Raw genomic sequence first — 18803 nt, forward strand, 5'->3', positions numbered from 1 at the left:
GTTCTGGCCTTCCCCTCTTCCAATTTTTTCCTTTGAAAACACACAAACTGTAAATTACATGCTCTAAAGAGAAGAAAGAGCTAACGTGTATTTCAGAAAACGGAGATATTGGCTTAGACCAACTAGTTTCTATATGGTTTCATTCTGCATCAACAGGTTGCAAGCCCGGAGAGACCCATGGTGCTCAACTCTAGTCCCATGTCCCTTCTAGATCTTGACCTAGTGCTTATTTCCTACAGGAGGGGAATGTGGGACACACAGGCTACAACACGACCCTGATAAAGTGTGGGCCCCGAGAACCAACTACGACGGAGTAACTTCCCTGCCTGCAGGCGATGAGCAGACGACGCTGGCAGAGCCTAGTTAAGAGTCACCTTTAGCCAGCGGACTCCAAAAGTAAAAACACGACGGTGGCGGGTGGTGAGCGATATGGAGGGCGGGAAGGAGTTGAATCACTCCATAACCTGCCTCCATACCCGCGCATAGTTTTCGTTGCACCCTCTACCCTCACAGAACCTTAAATTCACATTGTCCCAACAAGTTATCTACGTCCCCCTCCCTGAAGGGATATCAAATTGGGCGGGAGCTCCCGCGAACCCTGACCTGGCCCATCCACGAAGGCTTAGGACCTGGAGGGAGAACGTTGGGGAGCGGCGCGGGGGCGCTTTTTCAAAAAATGCCGCTGAATGCTGCTTCCTGTCCTCCTCCTCCTAAGTTGCTCTCCCAAGATGTACCCCCAAACCATATTCTCCCAGCCCTGCTGCCGCCAGTGACCTCAGGGCTTCCCTTTGGCCTCCCACTCGGGACTTCCTCCTCCGGCTCCACTAGGCCCCAGGACCCGGCGGCACGCACGGCGCTCGGCCTGCAGGCCCCGCCAGGCAGGCGGGCAGCGAGGTACCATCCCGGCCCATTCCCGCCGCCATTTTCCGGCCACCGTCGCCGCCGCGTAAAGGGGACCATTCCGGAGGAGGAGACTGCGCAGGGGCGCACCGGTCTCCGCCGCAGCGCGGGGGGGGCGGTGTGCGCCGGCACTGGGAGGAATCCTTAGGATCTCTGAAGCCTCCCCTCGCTGGCCACCCTGTCCCAAGCTAAGGGCTCCTACCAGGCCTTACCGAGAAGCCCCTGGCCTCACCCCAGCGCCCGGCGCCTCTACTTACGCGGAAAAATCCCGCGTCCATCTTGCCGCCTCGCTCGGAGATCGCTCCCTATCCCAGGATACACCGCGCCGCCGCGACGGAGGGCGGGACCGGCGGAGGGAAAGCCGAGCGCCGGGACGCAGCGCGCGCCGTTGCACCCGCCCCCTCCGGCCGACACGAGGCCGCGCCTGCTCAGTGCGCCGAGAGCCCGCCACGCGTGCGCACGAGCGCCACGGGGGGCGGGCTTCTGTCAGGCCCTAGGCTCCCCGGTAGGCAGTGGAGGAGGCGCACCTGACGACTGCAGCCAATGGGAACAAAAGGGAGGGCCGTCGAGTCGCCCCGCCCTGCAAATCCTTTTGTGGCGCGTGACCATCCTTGTTCGCGCAATGTGACTTGAGCCATCCTTCGACCCGTAGTGGGAGAGGCCTGGCATGCCGGAGTTCCATGCAGCGATTGAAGAGAAAGGCTGTTACCTCAGAGTGACGCGGGCGAGGCGGCCAGTGTGCCGACGAGAGGCCTGCGCCCTCCCTTTCGTTGTGAAAGTTGTGATTGTGTGGATTTTACGCGTTTACCAGACGAGAGAGGATTGGCTGTAAAGCGGTCGAGCTTGGGAGCAGACATGAAATCTGCCTTGTAGCCCCGCTTGCTCGGCCTTTGGAGGAAGCTGGAAGTGTCCAGTAGATGAGTTACGGTTTCGGCGGCCCCGTAACCACGCCGCGGGGCAGGACGCCCGCGAGAGAGCCGTGGTCTTCGGGCTCTGCCTGGGGCTCTCCCCGGCCAGGGTCATGGACTCCGAGAAGCACCAGCTTCCTCGCAGCGCCTCGCCTGGCCGCCCTGGTGCCTCTGGTCTGGCTGCGAGGGCCTCGGGTTGGATGTGCACTGCTAGGTTTTCTTATTGTTTTGAAAATTATTTTATCTAATAAAGCAGAGACGGGGGTCTCGTTCTGTTGCCCAGGTTGGTCTCGAACTCCTGGCCTTCCCAAAGTGCAGGGACTTAAGGCCTGAACCACCGCGCCCGGCCCCACTCTGCCAGCTTTTCCGCAAGCGCTTCTCGCCCTTCTCGCTTCTCTTTCTTGGACGGAAAGCAGGCGTCCCTTTCTCAGAAAGGCCTCCTCCGGCCATCTTTTGTATCGTTCCCGCCCGCATACACACTCACGCTTTCCTTTTCTCTTTTTCCGCGGCACTTAGCCCACCTGAAAGTATGTATGTGTTTGCTCTCGTGACTGGAGACACCAAGCTGTGTGCTGGCGACATCCTTGCATCTCCAGCTCAGACTTCTCTCCTGACCGTCCCACGTGCCCAAGCTGAAATCCTGATTCCTTCGCCCTCCACCAAAACCACAAACAAACGACCTGCCCTTGCCAGGGTCTTCCCTGGCTCCCGCAGACCGCAGTGGCTTTCCTTTGGTGTAGGACGCAAGCCTGTGTTACTCTTGACTCCTTTTCTTTACCTTGGCTTTCAAACCATCAAGAAACCCTCCCTGCTGTCCTCGTGGTTCCAGGCACCATCGTGTCTTCCCTGAACTGCGCTGACCCCCTTACTGGTCTTCCTGCTTCCACCTTTGCCACTCAGTATCTATTCTAAATGTAGCCAGCAGGGTAGTTATGTTAGAAAACCTTCATCAGACCCTTTTCTCAAAACCCTCCAGCAGCCTCTCATTTCTGTTAGAACAAAAGCCAAAATCCTACCTGATGCACGTTATTTCTTCGTTGATGTAATCTAGAATGCTCTACTTCTAGATATCTTTTTTTTTTTTTTGAGACCGAGTCTCGCTTTGTCGCCCAGTGGCGCGATCTCGGCTCACTACAACCTGTGCCTCCCAGGTTCAAGAGATTCTCCTGCTTCAGCCTCCCTAGTAGCTGTGTCTATCGGTGCGCGTGCCACCACGCCCAGCTAATTATTGTATTTTTAGTAGAGGTGGGGTTTCTCCATGTTGACCAGGCTGCTCTCGAACTCCCGACCTTCAGTGATCCTTCCGCCTTGGCCTTCCAAACTGCTGGGATTACAGGCGTGAACCACCGTGCTGACCTACTCCCGGATATCTACTGGGCAAACTTAAAGTCCTCCCCACCGCCCCCCCGCAGATGGGGTCTTGCTGTGTCTGCCCAGGCTGGAGTGCAGTGGCAGGATCTCAGCTCACTGCAACCTCCGCCTCTTGGGTTCAAGGAATTCTCCTGCCTCAGTCTCCCGAGTTGAGAGCTGGGATTACAGACACCCGCCACCAAGTCTGGCTACTTTTTTTATTTTTAGTAGAGATGGGGTTTCACTATGTTAGCCAGGCGGGTCTGGAACTCCTGACCTCGTGATCTGCCTGCCTTGGCCTCCCAAAGTGCTGGGATTATAGGCGTGAGCTACCGTGCCCGGCCTGGGCAAACTTAAAAGTTTTTACTCAATTGTCACTCACTGAGGCCTAACCTGACTTCCTTGCTGGAAGTTGCTCGGATATCCTCTCTACATCCTGATGCCCTTTACTCTATTTTTTTTCGTAGCTTTTATCACCTTATAATGTGCATTCACCCAGGCTGGAGTGCAGTCACGTGATCTCGGCTCACTGCAGCCTCTGCCTCCTGGGCTTAAGCCATCCTCCCACCTCAGCCTCAGAAGTAGCTAGGACTACAGGCCCGCACCACCATGCCCAGCTAATTTTTGTATTTTTTGTAGAGATGGGGTTTTGCCATGTTGCCCAGGCTGGTCTCAAACTCATGAGCTCAAGCAATACCTGACTTGTCCTCCCAAAGTGCTGGGATTACAGGTGTGAGCCACTGCGCCGAGCTGTTTAACCTGTTTTTAATGTTTATTGTCTGTTCCCCACACTAGAATGTAAGTGCCCTAAAGTCAGGGCTTACTGTTTTGTTCATTCATGTGTCACTAGAAAAGTGACACATGGCATGGGTGCAGTAAACATTTGTTCAGTGAATGAAGGCTTTGTCAGACCGCCAAAGACAGGGAAGTGACAGGCCTCCACGGAACAACCACTTGACCAGATGGGAGCTATGAAATCACAACACCCCACATCTCCCTGACTATTCTCTATGGTTCTGATTAGTCATTCTGTTTTAGGCTTCCTTCACTGTCTCTGTCTGTTTGCTGTCAATCCTGTAAGTGTTGGTTTTTCTGGTAGTTCTGTCATTGACTATTTTTTCCCTCAACAAAGGTGCCCTCTCTGACCTCTCTTGGTTTTTATTACCTTTCATATTTCAAACCTGTGTATCTCAGGCACAGGTCTGCTCTAGACATGTATTTTCAACTTCCTTCTCACCTGTTTACTTGGATGTCCCATAGGCACCTCAAACTCAACATGCCCTAAACTGAATTCATCTTCATCCACTTGCCTTCAACCTTACGGTTTCCCATTCTCAATGAATGAGCCCACCTTTCTTTCTATCATGATTCTTCTCTCTTCCTCACACTCTAAAACCAACTCTTGCCTTTTCACCTCTCTTAATAGCTTATGCCTCCCTCTCCTCATCCCACACTTCTAAATTGCAGCCACAATAAACTACAGATGCTTGTCTGATTATGAACAGATTTAGGTTTCAAATGGCAATTTCTTAATCTATATATTGGTAAGCCTAAAATGACTAAGAGATGATTCATATGGCACCTCTTCATCAAGCCTTTTCTGAACAACCTTCCAAAAAGGACATCCTCAATCCCCTAACTCTGTCCTACCTTTATTTTTTCCTTCTTTCTTTGCTTTTGGAGATAGGGTCACTCTGTAACCCAGGCTGGAGTGTGGTGATGCAGTCACAGGTCATTGCAGCCTCCTTGATTTCCCCAGCTCAAGCAATCTTCCTACTTCAGCACCCCGAGTAGCTGGGACTACAGGTATGTGCCACCACACTCAGCTAATTTTTAAATTATATTTTAGAGACGGGGGCTTTACTGTGTTGCCCAGTCTGGTTGTGAAGTCCTGGGCTCAAGTGATCCTCCCACCTCAGCCTCCCAAAGTGCTGGGAGTCATGAGCCACCATGCGTTTTCTTTTCTTTCTCTCTTTCCTTTCCTTTCAAGACAGGATCCCACTGTGTCATCCAGGCTGGAGTGCATTGGTGTGATCTTGGCTCATTGGTGTGATATCACTGCAGCCTCCACTTTCTGGGCTCAAGCAACACAGCCACCTCAACCTTCCGAATAGCTGGAACTACAGGCTCACACCACCATGCCTGGTTAATTTTTGTATTTTTTTTCTTTTCTTTTTGATATGAGGTTTCACCGTGTTGCCCAGGCTCGTCTCGAAATCCTGAGCTCAAGCAATCTGTCTGCCTCATCCTCCCAAAATGCTAGGATTACAAGCATGCACCACTGTGCCCAGTCCTATTTTTTTTTTTTTTTTTTTTTTTTTTGAGACGGAGTCTTGCCATCTCCCAGGCTGGAGTGCAGTGGCATGATCTCGGCTCACTGCAACCTCCGCCTCCCAGGTTCAAGCGATTCTCCTACCTCAGCCTCCCAAGTAGCTGGGACTATAGGCGTGCGCCACCATGCCCGGCTAATTTTTTGTATTTTTAGTAGAGACAGGGTTTCACCGTGTTAGCCAGGATGGTCTTGATCTCCTGACCTCGTGATCTACCTGCCTCAGTCTCTCAAAAAATGCTGGGATTACAGGCATGAGCCACCGTGCCCAGCCCCTTATTTTTTTTTTTAATAACACTTAACATTACCTGGGATTGTTATCTATTTTGTTTATATGTTTACTATCTTCTTCCCTTTTTTTTTTTTTTAAATAAAAAAGCTGTATGAGGGTGTGGATTTGCCCATCCTTGGAGCTCAATAAACATTTGTTGAAATGAGTATATGAATGAGAGTCTAAGGCTGGGCATCATGGTTCATGCCTGTAATCCCAGGACTTTGGGAGGCCAAGACAAGAGGATTGCTCCAGGCCAAGGGTTTGAGACCAGCCTGGACAACAGAATGAGATACCCCCAACCCCACTGCCCCACCTCTATTTTTAAAAAAGAGTCTAAGGCTCGGTTTCCAAAGGCATTTCTTCCAGTGAGTGTCTGTTGGTTAAAATGTTACAACCACTGATTCTATCAGTAAGAGTCTATACTGGAAAATCGTCTAAGGCCGATGAGCTGCCTCCCTGATGATCCCTGCAGATGCAGTGGATAACTACTTGGCAGTGAAAGTTTTGCAGACACCACCTGTTGCTCACTTTGATGCTGGGCAGATCAGAATAGGTCTTGGCTGGGCACGGTGGCTCGCGCCTATGATCCCAGCACTTTGGGAGGCTGAGGCGGTTGGATCACTTGAGGTTAGGAGTTCAAGACCAGGCTGGCCAACATGGTGAAACCCCATTTGTACTAAAAAATACAAAAATTAGTCAGGCAGTGGTGGCACACGTCTGTAATCCCAGCTACTTGGGAGGCTAAGGTGGGAGAATCTTTTGAGCCTCGAAGTAGGAGATTATGGTGAGCCAAGATCACAACACTGTAGTCTGGTCTAGGCGACAGATTGAGACCCTGTCTCAAAAAACAAAAACAAAAAACAAACAAAAAACCAAAATAGGTCGTAGTGCCGAGAAGCCACTTCTAGTGAACCCACCAGTGGCTCTTTTGCTGGGTCTGGTCTTTGAATCCTCGAACTCTGAGCCTCAGAAAGCTAATAGGCATCCAACCTTGGTGCCTATCCTCGAGGCACAGGCTCAGAGCGTTCCATTTCATCAACAGCTTTTCCTCATTGCTTGGTGATTGATGTTGATGTTTAGGAGTTTCACTTGTTGCTTGTTCCCTGTGTTCTTCGGAATCCCTCCTACCGAACATTTATTCCATAGGCCGGGGCGGGTTTTGTAATTTTCTTGTTTTTGTTATCATCTTCACTTTTGTTTCCATTGTTTGCCTCTTCCTTCCAGCTCTGCTTTTGTGTTTCCTGGATACAACAGGATTAACAGTCTTCCTAAAATACGTCAAAAGTGTATAAAAAATGTATAAGCATAAATTTACCAAGCAAGCTATGGAATCGAACCAATAGCTGAGATGAAAATGACTGAAGAATAGAAACAGATGCATTTGCTCCAGGAGATATTTTTGAGCACATTAGTGAGTATATTATCTATTGTCGCATAACAAATTACTCCCCAAATTTAGCAACTTAGAACAATAAACATTTGTTATCTCTCGTTGCTGTGCATCAGGAATCTGGGGAGGCTTAGTTGGGTGATACTGGCTCAGGGTTTCTCAAGAGGTTATAGTCAAGGCTACAGTCAACTGGGGCTGGAAAATATATTTCCAAGAAGACTCACTCATATAGCTATTGGCTAGAGGCCTCAGTTCCATCCCACAATGATAGGGCTTCTTTGGTTTCCTCATGACATGGCAGCAAATGATCCAAAAGAGAACAAGACAGAAGCCACAATGTCTTTTGTAACATAACCTCAGAAGTCATGCACAATAGTTTTCATAATATCCTATGGGTTACACAGGTTACCCCCATTAAGTGTTGGAAGGGACTACAGAAGGACATCAATATTATGCCCTTCTGTAGCAGGGGGAGGGTCATTGGGGGTCATCTTGGAGGCTGGCTACCACAGTAAGTGTGTAAGTTGAAACTATTTCAGTGTAGCAGCTTGTATACTTCCAGATCTAAAATGGATGTATTCTTTCTGTCTTTCTCCCTTCAGGTCTTTGCACATATTCTGTTCCCTTGGTCTGAAACCACTGTTCCTTCCCAGCACTTTCTTTGCCCTCCCCACTTTGACTTTCTACCCTTTAACCCTTTAACTGACCAGCTCTGATTCTTCCTTTAGGATTTAGTTTAGACATGACCTCTTCCAGGAAGCATTTCTGCTTGGTAGGGCTCAGTATTTATCATCTGATTATCTTTTAGGGGGTTGCTGAGTCTCCCAAAAGCCCTGGGTCTAGACCTTCCAAAACAGGATTCAATTTTTCACCTATGGTCTCATAGCATATTTTTCACTATATTCTAATCATACATACACACACACACACACACACACACACACACACACACACACACACACACACACACACTTTACTCTATTCCGTATGTAAGAGGAATTGTTTGGAGACAAGGACTTTGTCTCTCTCCTCTCTTTTTTCTCAGTACCCAAACCAGAATTTGGCAAATAATATGCTCTAAGTAGACGTGCAACAAAAATGCATCTTGGTCAAATACAGAATGGTTGAGCGTTTAAAACGGTATTCTGCCAAAGCTGAAGATTTACATCATACAATAAACTTTTGAGATAAAAGAGTAAACTTTTTTTTTTGAGACACAGTTTCACTCTTGTTGCCCAGGCTGGAGTGCAATATTGATGCTGTATGATTTCTGAATTTCTCTTGGTCTTCTGTATATTTATTCCATTGTCAATAATTGCATGACACTTTTATTTATTGCTTCTCCATTCTATAAATAATCAGATTCACTGAGGTTAACTATATGAAGGCCAGAAGTCTCTTAGCAATTAAGGGAAATAAAAGCTTAGTTGAATTTATCATTAATATATAAAGCTGCCAAACTATAAGATTTCTATTTGGGTTTGCATGTGCAAATATCAAATAGCTGAGACATGGGAGTAGCAATCTGGGATTTCCTGAATCTCACAGTTTTCTAGTCTGATAACAAGAGTCACTAGATGGCGTTCTACCCTCTCAGGATAATGTGCCTCTAATCAGGCAGGACTTGTTACAAGACTAAGTCAACTATCACAAGAGCATGTGGTTTGATTGGCTGTTTTTTACTGAGTCCTTCCTATATGCTTAGCATGGTGTTCTTAGTAAGGGGCACAAAGGAAGTGTAAGTTAGTCCTTGGAGAGTTCATAATATTACCAGAATAACAGCAACAGGCATCAGAGAAAAACATAACATCTTTGCTTGTCATCCCATAGAAAAACCTCCACAGATGTTATATTCAAGTATTATGTTTGCTTTTTTTTTTTTAAGAGACAGAGTCTTGCTCTGTCACCCAGGCTGGAGTGTAGTGTTGCGATATCGGCTCACTGTAACCTCCGCCGCCCAGGTTCAAGCGATTCTCCTGCCATAGCCTCTTGAGCAGCTGGGATTACAGGCCTGCGCCATTAAACCGGGCTAATTTTTGTATTTTTATTAGAGATGGGGTTTCACCATGTTGGCCAGGCTGGTCTTGAACTCCTGACCTCAAGTGATCTTCCTGTCTCGGCCTCCCAAAGTGCTGGGATTACAGACATAAGCCACCGTGCCTGGCTGGCTGCATTTCTTTTCTTTTCTTTTCTTTTTTTAGATGGAGTCTTACTGTCGCCCAGGCTGGAGTGCAGTGGCACGATCTCGGCTCACTGCAACCTCCAGCTCCCGGGTTCAAGCAATTCTCTGACTTCAGCCTCCTAAGTAGTTGGGATTACAGGCATGTGCCACCACGTTTAGCTAATTTTTGTATTTGTAGTAGAGACGGAGTTTTACCATGTTTGCCAGGCTGATCTCAAACTTTTGACCTTACACTGTGGTCTGCCCGCCTCAGCCTCCCAAAGTGCTGAGATTACAGGCATGAACCACCATGCCGGGCCGTGTTTGCATATATATATATTTATATATATATATTTTTAGATGGAGTCTTGCTCTGTCGCCAGGCTGGAGTGCAGTGGCATGATCTCGGGTCACTGCCACCTCTGCCTCGCAGGTTCAAGCAATTCTCCTGCCTCAGCCTCCCAAGTAGCTGGGACTACATGCACCCACCACCACACCCAGCTAATGTTTGTAGTTTTACTAAAGATTGGGTTTCACCATGTTGGCCAGGATGGTCTCGATCTCTTGACCTCGTGATCTGCCCGCCTCAGCCTCCCAAAGTGCTGGATTACAGGTGTGAGCCACCATGCCCAGCCCATGTTTGCATATTTTTAAAACAAGGGCTGGAAGAATAAGAGCAGTATCCATCAGATGGGAAACGAAGAGCCATGGTTGGAATTCCCTGTACCTGTCTATGTTCTCTGTGTATTTAGATGGCAGTACTTTTCTTTTATATGGGATTTCATAATTACCATTTTGGGGGGGTCATATTATGTCAGGCTTTATATTAATGCTTTAAACACTTTAGCTAATTCAATCTTCACAATAATACCTAGTAGACTGTTACAAGCTGAATTGTCTCCCCCTCCCAACCCCTGGCCAAAGTGTCTCCCCCTCTCAACTCCTGCCCTGCCCCTTCACCATCTCCAAATTCATAATTGAGGTCCTAACCTCCAATACCCTGGAATGTGACTGTATTTGGAGATAGAGTCCTTAAAAAGGTAATTAAGTTAGAATGAGACCATTAGGTGGGTCCTTATCCAATATAACTAGTGTCCTCATAAGAAGGGGAAATTGGCTGGGCACAGTGACTCATGCCTGTAATCCCAGCACTTTGGAAGGCTGAGGTGCTCAGGTCACTTGAGGTCAGGAGTTCTAGACCAGCCTGGCCAACATGGTGAAACCCTGTCTCTACTAAAAACACAAAAATCAGCTGGGCGTGGTGGCAGGCACCTGTCGTCCCAGCTACTTGGGAGGCTGCGGCAGGAGAATTGTTGAACTCAGGAGGCGGAGGTTGCAGTGAGCCAAGATCGTGCCATTGCATTCCAGCCTGGGTGGCAGAGCGAGACCCTGTCTCAAAAATTAATTAATTAATTAATTAATTAATTTAAAAAAATAAGAGGAAATTAAGATACAGACACACAGAGGGAAGACCAAGTGAAGACAGGGAGCAGATGGCCACCTATAAGCCAACTCCTTGGCTTAGAAGAAAACAACCTTAGAGGCTTCAGAAGAAAACAACCCTGCTGACACTTGATCTTGGACTTCCAGCCTCCAGAACAGTGATAAAATGCACTTGTGTTGCTTAAGCCACCCAGCGTGTGGTACTTTGTTATGGCAGCCCTAGCAAACGAATACATAGGTGTTATTCCTATTTTACAGATGAGTACAGTGAGGCGTGAGAAAAAGTAAAATCACACAGGCAACATACAACAGAACTTACTTTCAGGGTTTGGTCCATCTGCTTAGGATTGAGACCACATTACCAATTGCTTGACATTCATGTAGGTGTTAAAGCAAATGGCTAGAGGAGGGAATGTAGACAGATCTTATCTTCCTGATGAATGAGCAAACAAGCCTTTTTTCATCTGGCCAGTGACGGCCTCCCAGTTTGTTCCCAAACCCACAACGTGAGAGGAAGGGAAAGCCAGTGAGGCCTGTGCCAATTTTCTTCACCTTCAGGCCCAGGAACACTTAGACAGCAGTGGCCATAGTGGTCAGTGATTAAAAATCGTCCTTGACTTCATTTAAAAATAATCAACAGCTCTTGTTGCTCTAAGTGGCCTTTTTTCTCTTTACCTCCCACACCCAAATTCCCTAGCTAGGTAGGGTCCTTAACACATTGTCTTGTAAATGTAGGGCTGGCTAGAGACCAAATATGGCTAGAGACTATTCGGCATATAGGAATTTGGAACAAGACTTCTCTTTTGGCCCTGGGGAATTATAGTCCAGTTACTCATGGGTAATAGATAAAGACCCTTAGGCTGGATAGGTATGAAGATGAAGTCTATGAGTCCATGAATTATTGAAGTCCAAGTTCTAGCCCATGACGGTTGCTTACATTGCAGGGAGGGTCATCACCCCTTATCAAGTGGACAAATTGTGGCTATTTGCTTATATGTCAAACCTCCAACTAGATAAGTGGGGGTGGTAGAACAAGGATGTGCAGCAGTCATATCTATAATCAACATATTCACTAATATGCATATAGCCAATATGCACTTAGCAGGGATGTGAACAGCACCACCCCTATGGAAACTATTCACAGAAAGGAAGCTCCAAACTATAGAATATAAGAAGGCTGAGCTTTCATAGCTCCATAACACTGGCTTCCACAACAGGAATGCCTGTTATTCTTCCATTCTGCTGTCTCAGGCAGCAGCTGGAAAGAGAGTGAGGAGCTTCTATACATACAAGGCAACTAATGGACCATTGTAGACACTCACCTAGAGGTTAAGATAATGTGGCCTTGGCTGGGCTCATTGGCTCATATCTGTAATCCCAGCACTTTGAGAGGCCAAGATGGATGGCTCACTTGAACCCAGGAGTTTGAGACCAGCCTGGACAACATGGCAAAACCCTGGCTCTACAAAAAATAAAAGATTAGTTGAGTGTGGTGGCATGTGCCTATATTCCCAGCTACTCTGGAGGCTGGAGGACCACTTAAGCCCAGGAGTGAGAAGCTGCAGTGAGCAGGGAGCTATGATTCTACCACTGAACTCCAGCCTGGGTTTGTTTGTTTGTTTGTTTTTTAATTTAAAAAAAAAAGCTGTTTTAGTGGAAGCTCAAGAGATGGGTTAATGGATGAAGGAGAAAAATCTGTATAATGCCCCAAGAGGCTGGAGGTTAATCTATATAATAAAGAGAAAAGAGTGTTGGCTGGGCATGGTAGCTTACACCTGTAATCCCAGCACTTTGGGAGGTCGAGGCGGGCGGATCACATGAGGCCGGGAGTTTGAGACCAGCCTGAGCAATACAGCGAGACCCCATCTCTACTAAAAATACAAAAATTAGCTGGCACGGTGGCACATGCCTGTAATCCCAGCTACTCAGGAGGCTGAGGCACAAGAATTGCTTGAACCTGGGAGGGAGAGGTTGCAGTGAGTGGCCGTTGTGCCACTGTACTCCATTCTGGATGACAGAGTGAAACCCTGTCTCAAAAAGAAAAAAAAAGAGGGTTAAAAAGGGAAGAGATTGGAGAGAAAGAGGCAACAGAGCAGCTACAGGTATCAGGGAACTGAACAGAAGTAGAAAGGATTATTAACTGGATCCCCTTCACTGGTTTTTGAAAAATGTGATTGGATTTTTGGATTTTTCTTTTTTTTCACTATTTTTGTCTACTGGACTTTTTTTTTATTTGAATGTGTGATACTAACATCTGGGCCATAAATGACCCAAGATTTATTCAGATTATCCAGATACTTAAAACAGAGAAAAATGACTCTTCACCTATTATTATCAGTATTAGTTTTAGAGACAGGCTCTTGCTCTGTCACCCAAGCTGGAGTGCAATGGCACAACTATAACTCACTGTAACCTCAAACTCCTGCGCTCAAGCGATTCTCCTGCCTCAGCCTCCCGAGTAGCTGGGACTACAGGCATGAGCCAAATGTGCCAACATGCCTGGCTAATTTTTTTTTTTTCTTTTTGTAGCGAGGAGAAGGTCTTGCTATGTTGATCAGGCCGATCTCAAACTCCTGGCCTCGAGCAATCCTTCCACCCATCTACACCTCCCAAAGTGTAGGGATTTTAGGCGTGAGCCACCACGCCCAGCTGCGATACGTTTTTGGTGGTGATAGTCAGGAGGTTCAGACATCAAGCTTGCCATAAAACTCAAGTTTACTTCTCCTTGATTATAAACCCTTCTCACACCAGCGTGATTCCAGTTCACCTGAAACTCTAAGAATATTCTGCTACCTTGGTAGATGGTCCTCTGTGATTGCTGTGGTTAGTTACTGAAGGCTTTTTTTTTTTTTTTAATTTTATTCTCATGACTGACACTTGTTAATCCAGCCATATACCAGAGGTTTGTCATAAACCCCTGGCCTATGAGGCCATCTCCCAGGACAAGAGAAGTGTTTTCTGCTCTAAGCCACAAAAACTGGGTAGGAAAGGAGAGTAGAGTCATGTTTAGACCTCTTGGGTTACGATGAAAATTGCTTAAGAAAATTAGATTTTAGACACTTTAGTTATGGGCATGTGTCAAAGTTTTGTTACAATCATGTTACAAGGGAAAAGGATTTTAGTAAGCCAATTAATAAATTTGTTCTCTTAAAGAAAAAGAAAATGAGTACATAATCATTGCTAGAAGAGATAAAGAAAGAAAAAAGGATTGGTTCAAGATTACTAGGCTCTTAACAGAATACTCACAGGTGGTAGCCAGCCTTTCAGAAAAAAGTCAGTTGGATATAAGTTTGTTTTTTTGTTTTGTTTTGTTTTGTTTTTTTGAGACAGAGTCTCACTCTGTCGCCCAGGCCAGGGTGCAGTGACGTGATCTTAGCTCGCTATAACCTCTGCCTCCCGGGTTCAAGAGATTCTCCTGCCTCAGCCTGCTGAGTAGCTGGGACTACAGACATGCATGCACCACCACGCCTGGCTACATTTTTTGTATTTTTAGTGGAGGTGGGGTTTTACCATGTTGCCCAGGCTGGTCTCGAACTCCTGGCCTCAAATGACCCACCTACCTCAGCCTCCCAAAGGGCTGGGATTACAGGCATGAGCCACCATGCCTGGCACCCAGAATAAGTCTTAATCATAGTTCATCAGAAAATAATGTAAACATTTTCTCAAGAATTGTATTTTTTTTTTTCCTAGAGAAAAACTGGGAATTATATCCCACAAAAACATTTTGCCTCAGATCAGGTTTAGGACAATTTCTCTTTTACCAAGATTAAATGAGTTTATATTTGTAAAATGTTTATCATAGTGCTTGGTACATATACTGTAGAAGTTTTTGAGAAAGGGAGAGAAAGAGAGAGAGGGAAGAAAAGGTACATACATGGTTGGGCACGGTGGCTCACACCTGTAATCCCAGCACTTTGGGAGGCCGAGATGGGCAGATCACTTGAGGTCAGGAGTTTGAGACCAGCCTGCCCAAAGTGGTGAAACCCCATCTCTACCAAAAATATAAAAACTAGCTGGGTGTAGTGGTGCATGCCTGTAGTCCCAGCTACTTGGGAGGCTGGGGCAGGAGAATTGCTTAAACCTGGGAGGCGGAGGTTGCAGTGAGCCAAGAATGTGCCACTGCACTTCAGCCTGGGTAACAGTGCAAGACTCAGTCTAAAAAAAAAAAAAAGACAAGAAAAGGTATACACAAGAATGCTATAGAAGTGTTTATGGGAGAAAAGAAGAGAAGAAAGAAAGAGAAAGTTCTTAGAGGTCACATTTCTCTCCTAGTTCTTGTTAACAAAAACTATTCAAAATTTGGGAATAGAGAAAAATAAATTATTGCATGTCCTTTCAGTGCTTAGGGCCATTGCCTAGCAAGCTCACTCAGGGATTATCCAATTCTTTAGAGGAATGTATTTTTATTTCAGTTACCATTTACCATTGATTTATTTACATTGAAATATTCTGTAAGGGTAGATTTTAACTTGTAGGAAATTGAGAGCAATGCAAATAATTGTTGTCCAATAAGAATGGAAATAAATTTTGTTTGATAGAAAATTAACCTCAAAGTTTTATTTTATTATTTTATTTTATTTTTTGCCTTTTGGACATTAGCCAGTTTTTTTTTTTTAATGTTTTTATTGATTTTCAGTCTTTTATTCTCTCCATTGGGATGATGTTTATTGATCTGTTTTTAAATTCACTGATTATTTCCTTGGTTGTATTCAACCTGATGTTAATCACATTCAAAAATCACATTATTATTATTTTTTTATTTGAAATAGGGTCTTGCTTTGTCACCCAGGCTGGAGTGCAGTGGCTCCATCATGGCTCACTGCACCCTCGACCTCCTGGGATCAACCAGTTCTCCTGCCTCAGCCTCCCAAGTAGCTGGGCCCATGGGCACATGCCACCACACTTGGTTAATTTTTATATTTTTTATAGAGATGAGGTCTCACTATGTTGCCAGGTCTGGTCTCAAATGCCTGGGCTTAAGTGATTCTCCCACCTCAGCCTCCCAAAGTGTTGGGATTATAGGTGTGAGCCACTGCGCCTGACCAACAAAGTATTTTGTGGCTGAGCACGGTGGCTCATGCCTGTAATCCCAGCGCTTTGGGAGGCTGAGGTGGGAAGGTTGCTTGAGCTCAGGAGTTTGAGACCAGCCTGAGCAACATAGCGAGATCCCATCTCTACAAAAAATACAAAAATTTGCTGGGTTTAGTTTTGCATCCCTTGTACTCCCAGCTATTCAAGACGCTGAGTCTGAGTCAGGAGGATCACTTGAACTGTGAGGTGAAGGTTTCAGTGAGCCAAGATCTCAGCACTGTATTCCAGCCTAGGTGCTAGATGGAGACCCTGTCTAAAAAAAAAAAAAAAAAAAAAAAAGGGCCGGGCACGGTGGCCCACACCTGTAATCCCAGCACTTTGGGAGGCTGAGGCGGGCAGATCACCAGGTCAGGAAATCGAGACCATCCTGGTTAACACGGTGAAATCCCGTCTCTACTAAAAATACAAAAGGCCAGGTGTGGTGGCTCATGCATGTAATTCCAGCACTTTGGGAGGCCGAGGCGGGCAGATCACGAGGTCAGGAGATCGAGACCACCCTGGCTAACACGGTGAAACCCCATCTCTACTAAAAATACAAAAAATTATCCGGGCGTTGTGGCGGGTGCCTGTAGTCCCAGCTACTTGGGAGGCTGAGGCAGGAGAATGGCGTGAACCGGGGGGGCAGAGCTTGCAGTGAGCTGAGATCGTGCCACTGCACTCCAGCCTGGGCAACAGCGAGACTCTGTCTCGAAAAAAAAAAAAATTAGCTGGGCATGGTGGCAGGCACCTGTAGTCCCAGCTACTCAGGAGGCCGACAATGTCTGGGCCATTTGTAGGTCTCTTTCTATTGACTGATGTTTTGCTTTATCATAGGTCACAGTTCCCTGCTTGGTTGAACATCAGATAATTTCATTATACACTTGACATTATGGATAATGTGTTGTAGAGACTGGCTCCTGTTATTGTCCTCTGAAGATGTTTTTATTTTATTTTTATTTGGTAGAGAAGGAGTCTCACTGACCAGGCGCAGTGGCTCATGCTTGTAATCCCAGCACTTTGGGAGGCTGAGGCGGATGGATCACCTAGGTCAGGAGTTCAAGACCAGCCTGGCCAACATGGAGAAACCCCATCTCTACGAAAAATACAAAATTATCCGGACGTGGTGGCATATGCCTGTAATCCCAGCTACTCGGGAGGCTGAGGCATGAGAATTGCTTGAACTCTGGAGGCAGAGGTTGCAGTCAGCCAAGTTCACACCACTGGACTCCAGCCTGGGCAAGACAGCAAGACTCCATCTCAAAAAAAAAAAAAATGGCCAGGTGCGGTGGCTCACGCCTGTAATCCCAGCACTTTGGGAGTCTGAGGCGGATGGATCACGAGGTCAGGATTTCAAGACCAGCCTGGCCAAGATGGTGAAACTCCATCTCTACTAAAAAAATTTAAAAAATAAAAAAATTAGCTGGGTGCGGTGGTGGGCGCTTGTAATCCCAGCTACTTGGGAGACTGTGGCAGAGAATTGCTTGAACCTGTGAGGCGGAGGTTGCAGTGAGCGGAGATCACACCACTGCACTCCAGCCTGGGTGACAGAGCAAGACTCCATCTCAAAAAAAATAAGAAGGGGTCTTACTATGTGGCCCAGACTGGTCTTGAACTCCTGGGCTCAAGCAATCCTCCCACTTTGGTCTCCTAAAGTGCTGGGATAAAAGATGTGAAGCACTGCACTTGGATGTCTAAAGAATGTTGAGTTTTATTCTAGCAGGCAGTTAAATTACTGTCAGATCATCTCACCTTGTGGAGGCTTGGTTTTATGCTTTGTTCAGGTAGGCATGTCAGTAATTGGAGTCTCGGAAGGAAAGGATAGAAATAAGAGGGCAAGGTCGGGTAGGCGGGTGTGGTGGCTCATGCCTTTAATCCCAGCACTTTGGGAGGCTGTGGCAGGTGGAACACGAGATCAGGAGTTCAAGACCAGCTTGGCCAAGATGATGAAACTCTGTCTTTACTAAAAATACAAAAATTAGCTGGGCTTGGTGGCAGATGCTGTAATCTCAGCTACTCAGGAGGCTGAGGCAGAGAATTGCTTGAACCCGGGAGGCGGAGTTTGCAGTGAGCCGAGATTTCGCCCCGCCCTCCAGCCTGGGTGACAGAGTGAGATTTGTCTCAAAAAAAAAAAAAAAAGGCCAGGCATGGTGGCTCATGCCTATAATCTCAGCACTTTGGGAGGCCAAGGCGGGGCAGATCACCTGAGGTCAGGAGTTCGAGACCAGTCTGACCAACATCGAGAAACTCCATCTCTATTAAAAATGCAAACTTAGCTGGGCATGCAGTACATGCCTGTAATCCCAGCTACTTGGGAGGCTGAGGCAGGAGAATCGCTTGAACCCGGGAGGCGGAGGTTGCGGTGAGCCAAGATTGCACCATTGCACTCCAGCCTGGGCAACAAGAGCAAAACTCTGTCTAAAAAAAAAAAAAAAGAAAAAGAAAAAGAAATAAGAGGGCAATGATTTTTTGAAGAAATACTAGCCAAAAATTTTCAAAATTTGATTTAAAAACAGTACCCAAAGATTCAGGAATTGCAACAAGCCTTCGGGAAGATAAATATAAAGAAAACCAGACTGAACATGGTGGCTTACGTCTGTAACCCTAGCACTTTGGGAGGCCAGGGTAGAAAAATCGCCTGAGCCAAAGAGTTTGAAACCAGCCTGGACACCATAGTGGGAATTAGTCTCTACAAAAAATAAACAAAAATTAGCCAGGAGTCGTTGCGTGCTCTTGTAGTCCTAGCTCTCAGGAGGCTGTGGTGGGAGAATTGCTGGAGACCGGGAGGTTGAAGCTGCAGTAAGCCAAGTTCACACCACTGGGCAACAGAGACCCTGTCTCAAAAGAGAAAAAGAACAAAGGAAAAAAAAAGAAAACCACGCTGGGCACATAATTGACAAACTTGAAAACCAAAGATAAAGATAAATCATTAAAAGCGTTGGCTCACGCCTCTAATCCCAGCACTTTGGGAGGCCAATGAG

The 18803-nt window shown here is 46.6% G+C and overlaps 1 protein-coding gene across 48 annotated transcripts in view; it reads right to left on the reverse strand.

Moving 5' to 3' along the window:
- Positions 1-1232, reverse strand: part of SRRM1 (serine and arginine repetitive matrix 1) — a 29620-nt gene extending 28388 nt beyond the window's left edge. For all 48 annotated transcript variants that reach the window (XR_012424454.1, XR_012424453.1, XR_012424451.1 and 45 more), the window contains exon 1: positions 1158-1232. Coding sequence is in view for 18 of the 48 variants with exons in the window: in XM_074016634.1 (XP_073872735.1) it covers positions 1158-1178 (21 nt within the window). In the remaining 30 variants the exon portion in view is untranslated. The remainder of the gene's footprint in view (positions 1-1157) is intronic.
- Between the last annotated feature and the right edge of the window lie 17571 nt (positions 1233-18803).

The sequence above is a fragment of the Macaca fascicularis genome, chromosome 1 (genome assembly GCF_037993035.2).
Source record: "Macaca fascicularis isolate 582-1 chromosome 1, T2T-MFA8v1.1".
In the NCBI taxonomy this organism is placed as follows: domain Eukaryota; kingdom Metazoa; phylum Chordata; class Mammalia; order Primates; family Cercopithecidae; genus Macaca; species Macaca fascicularis.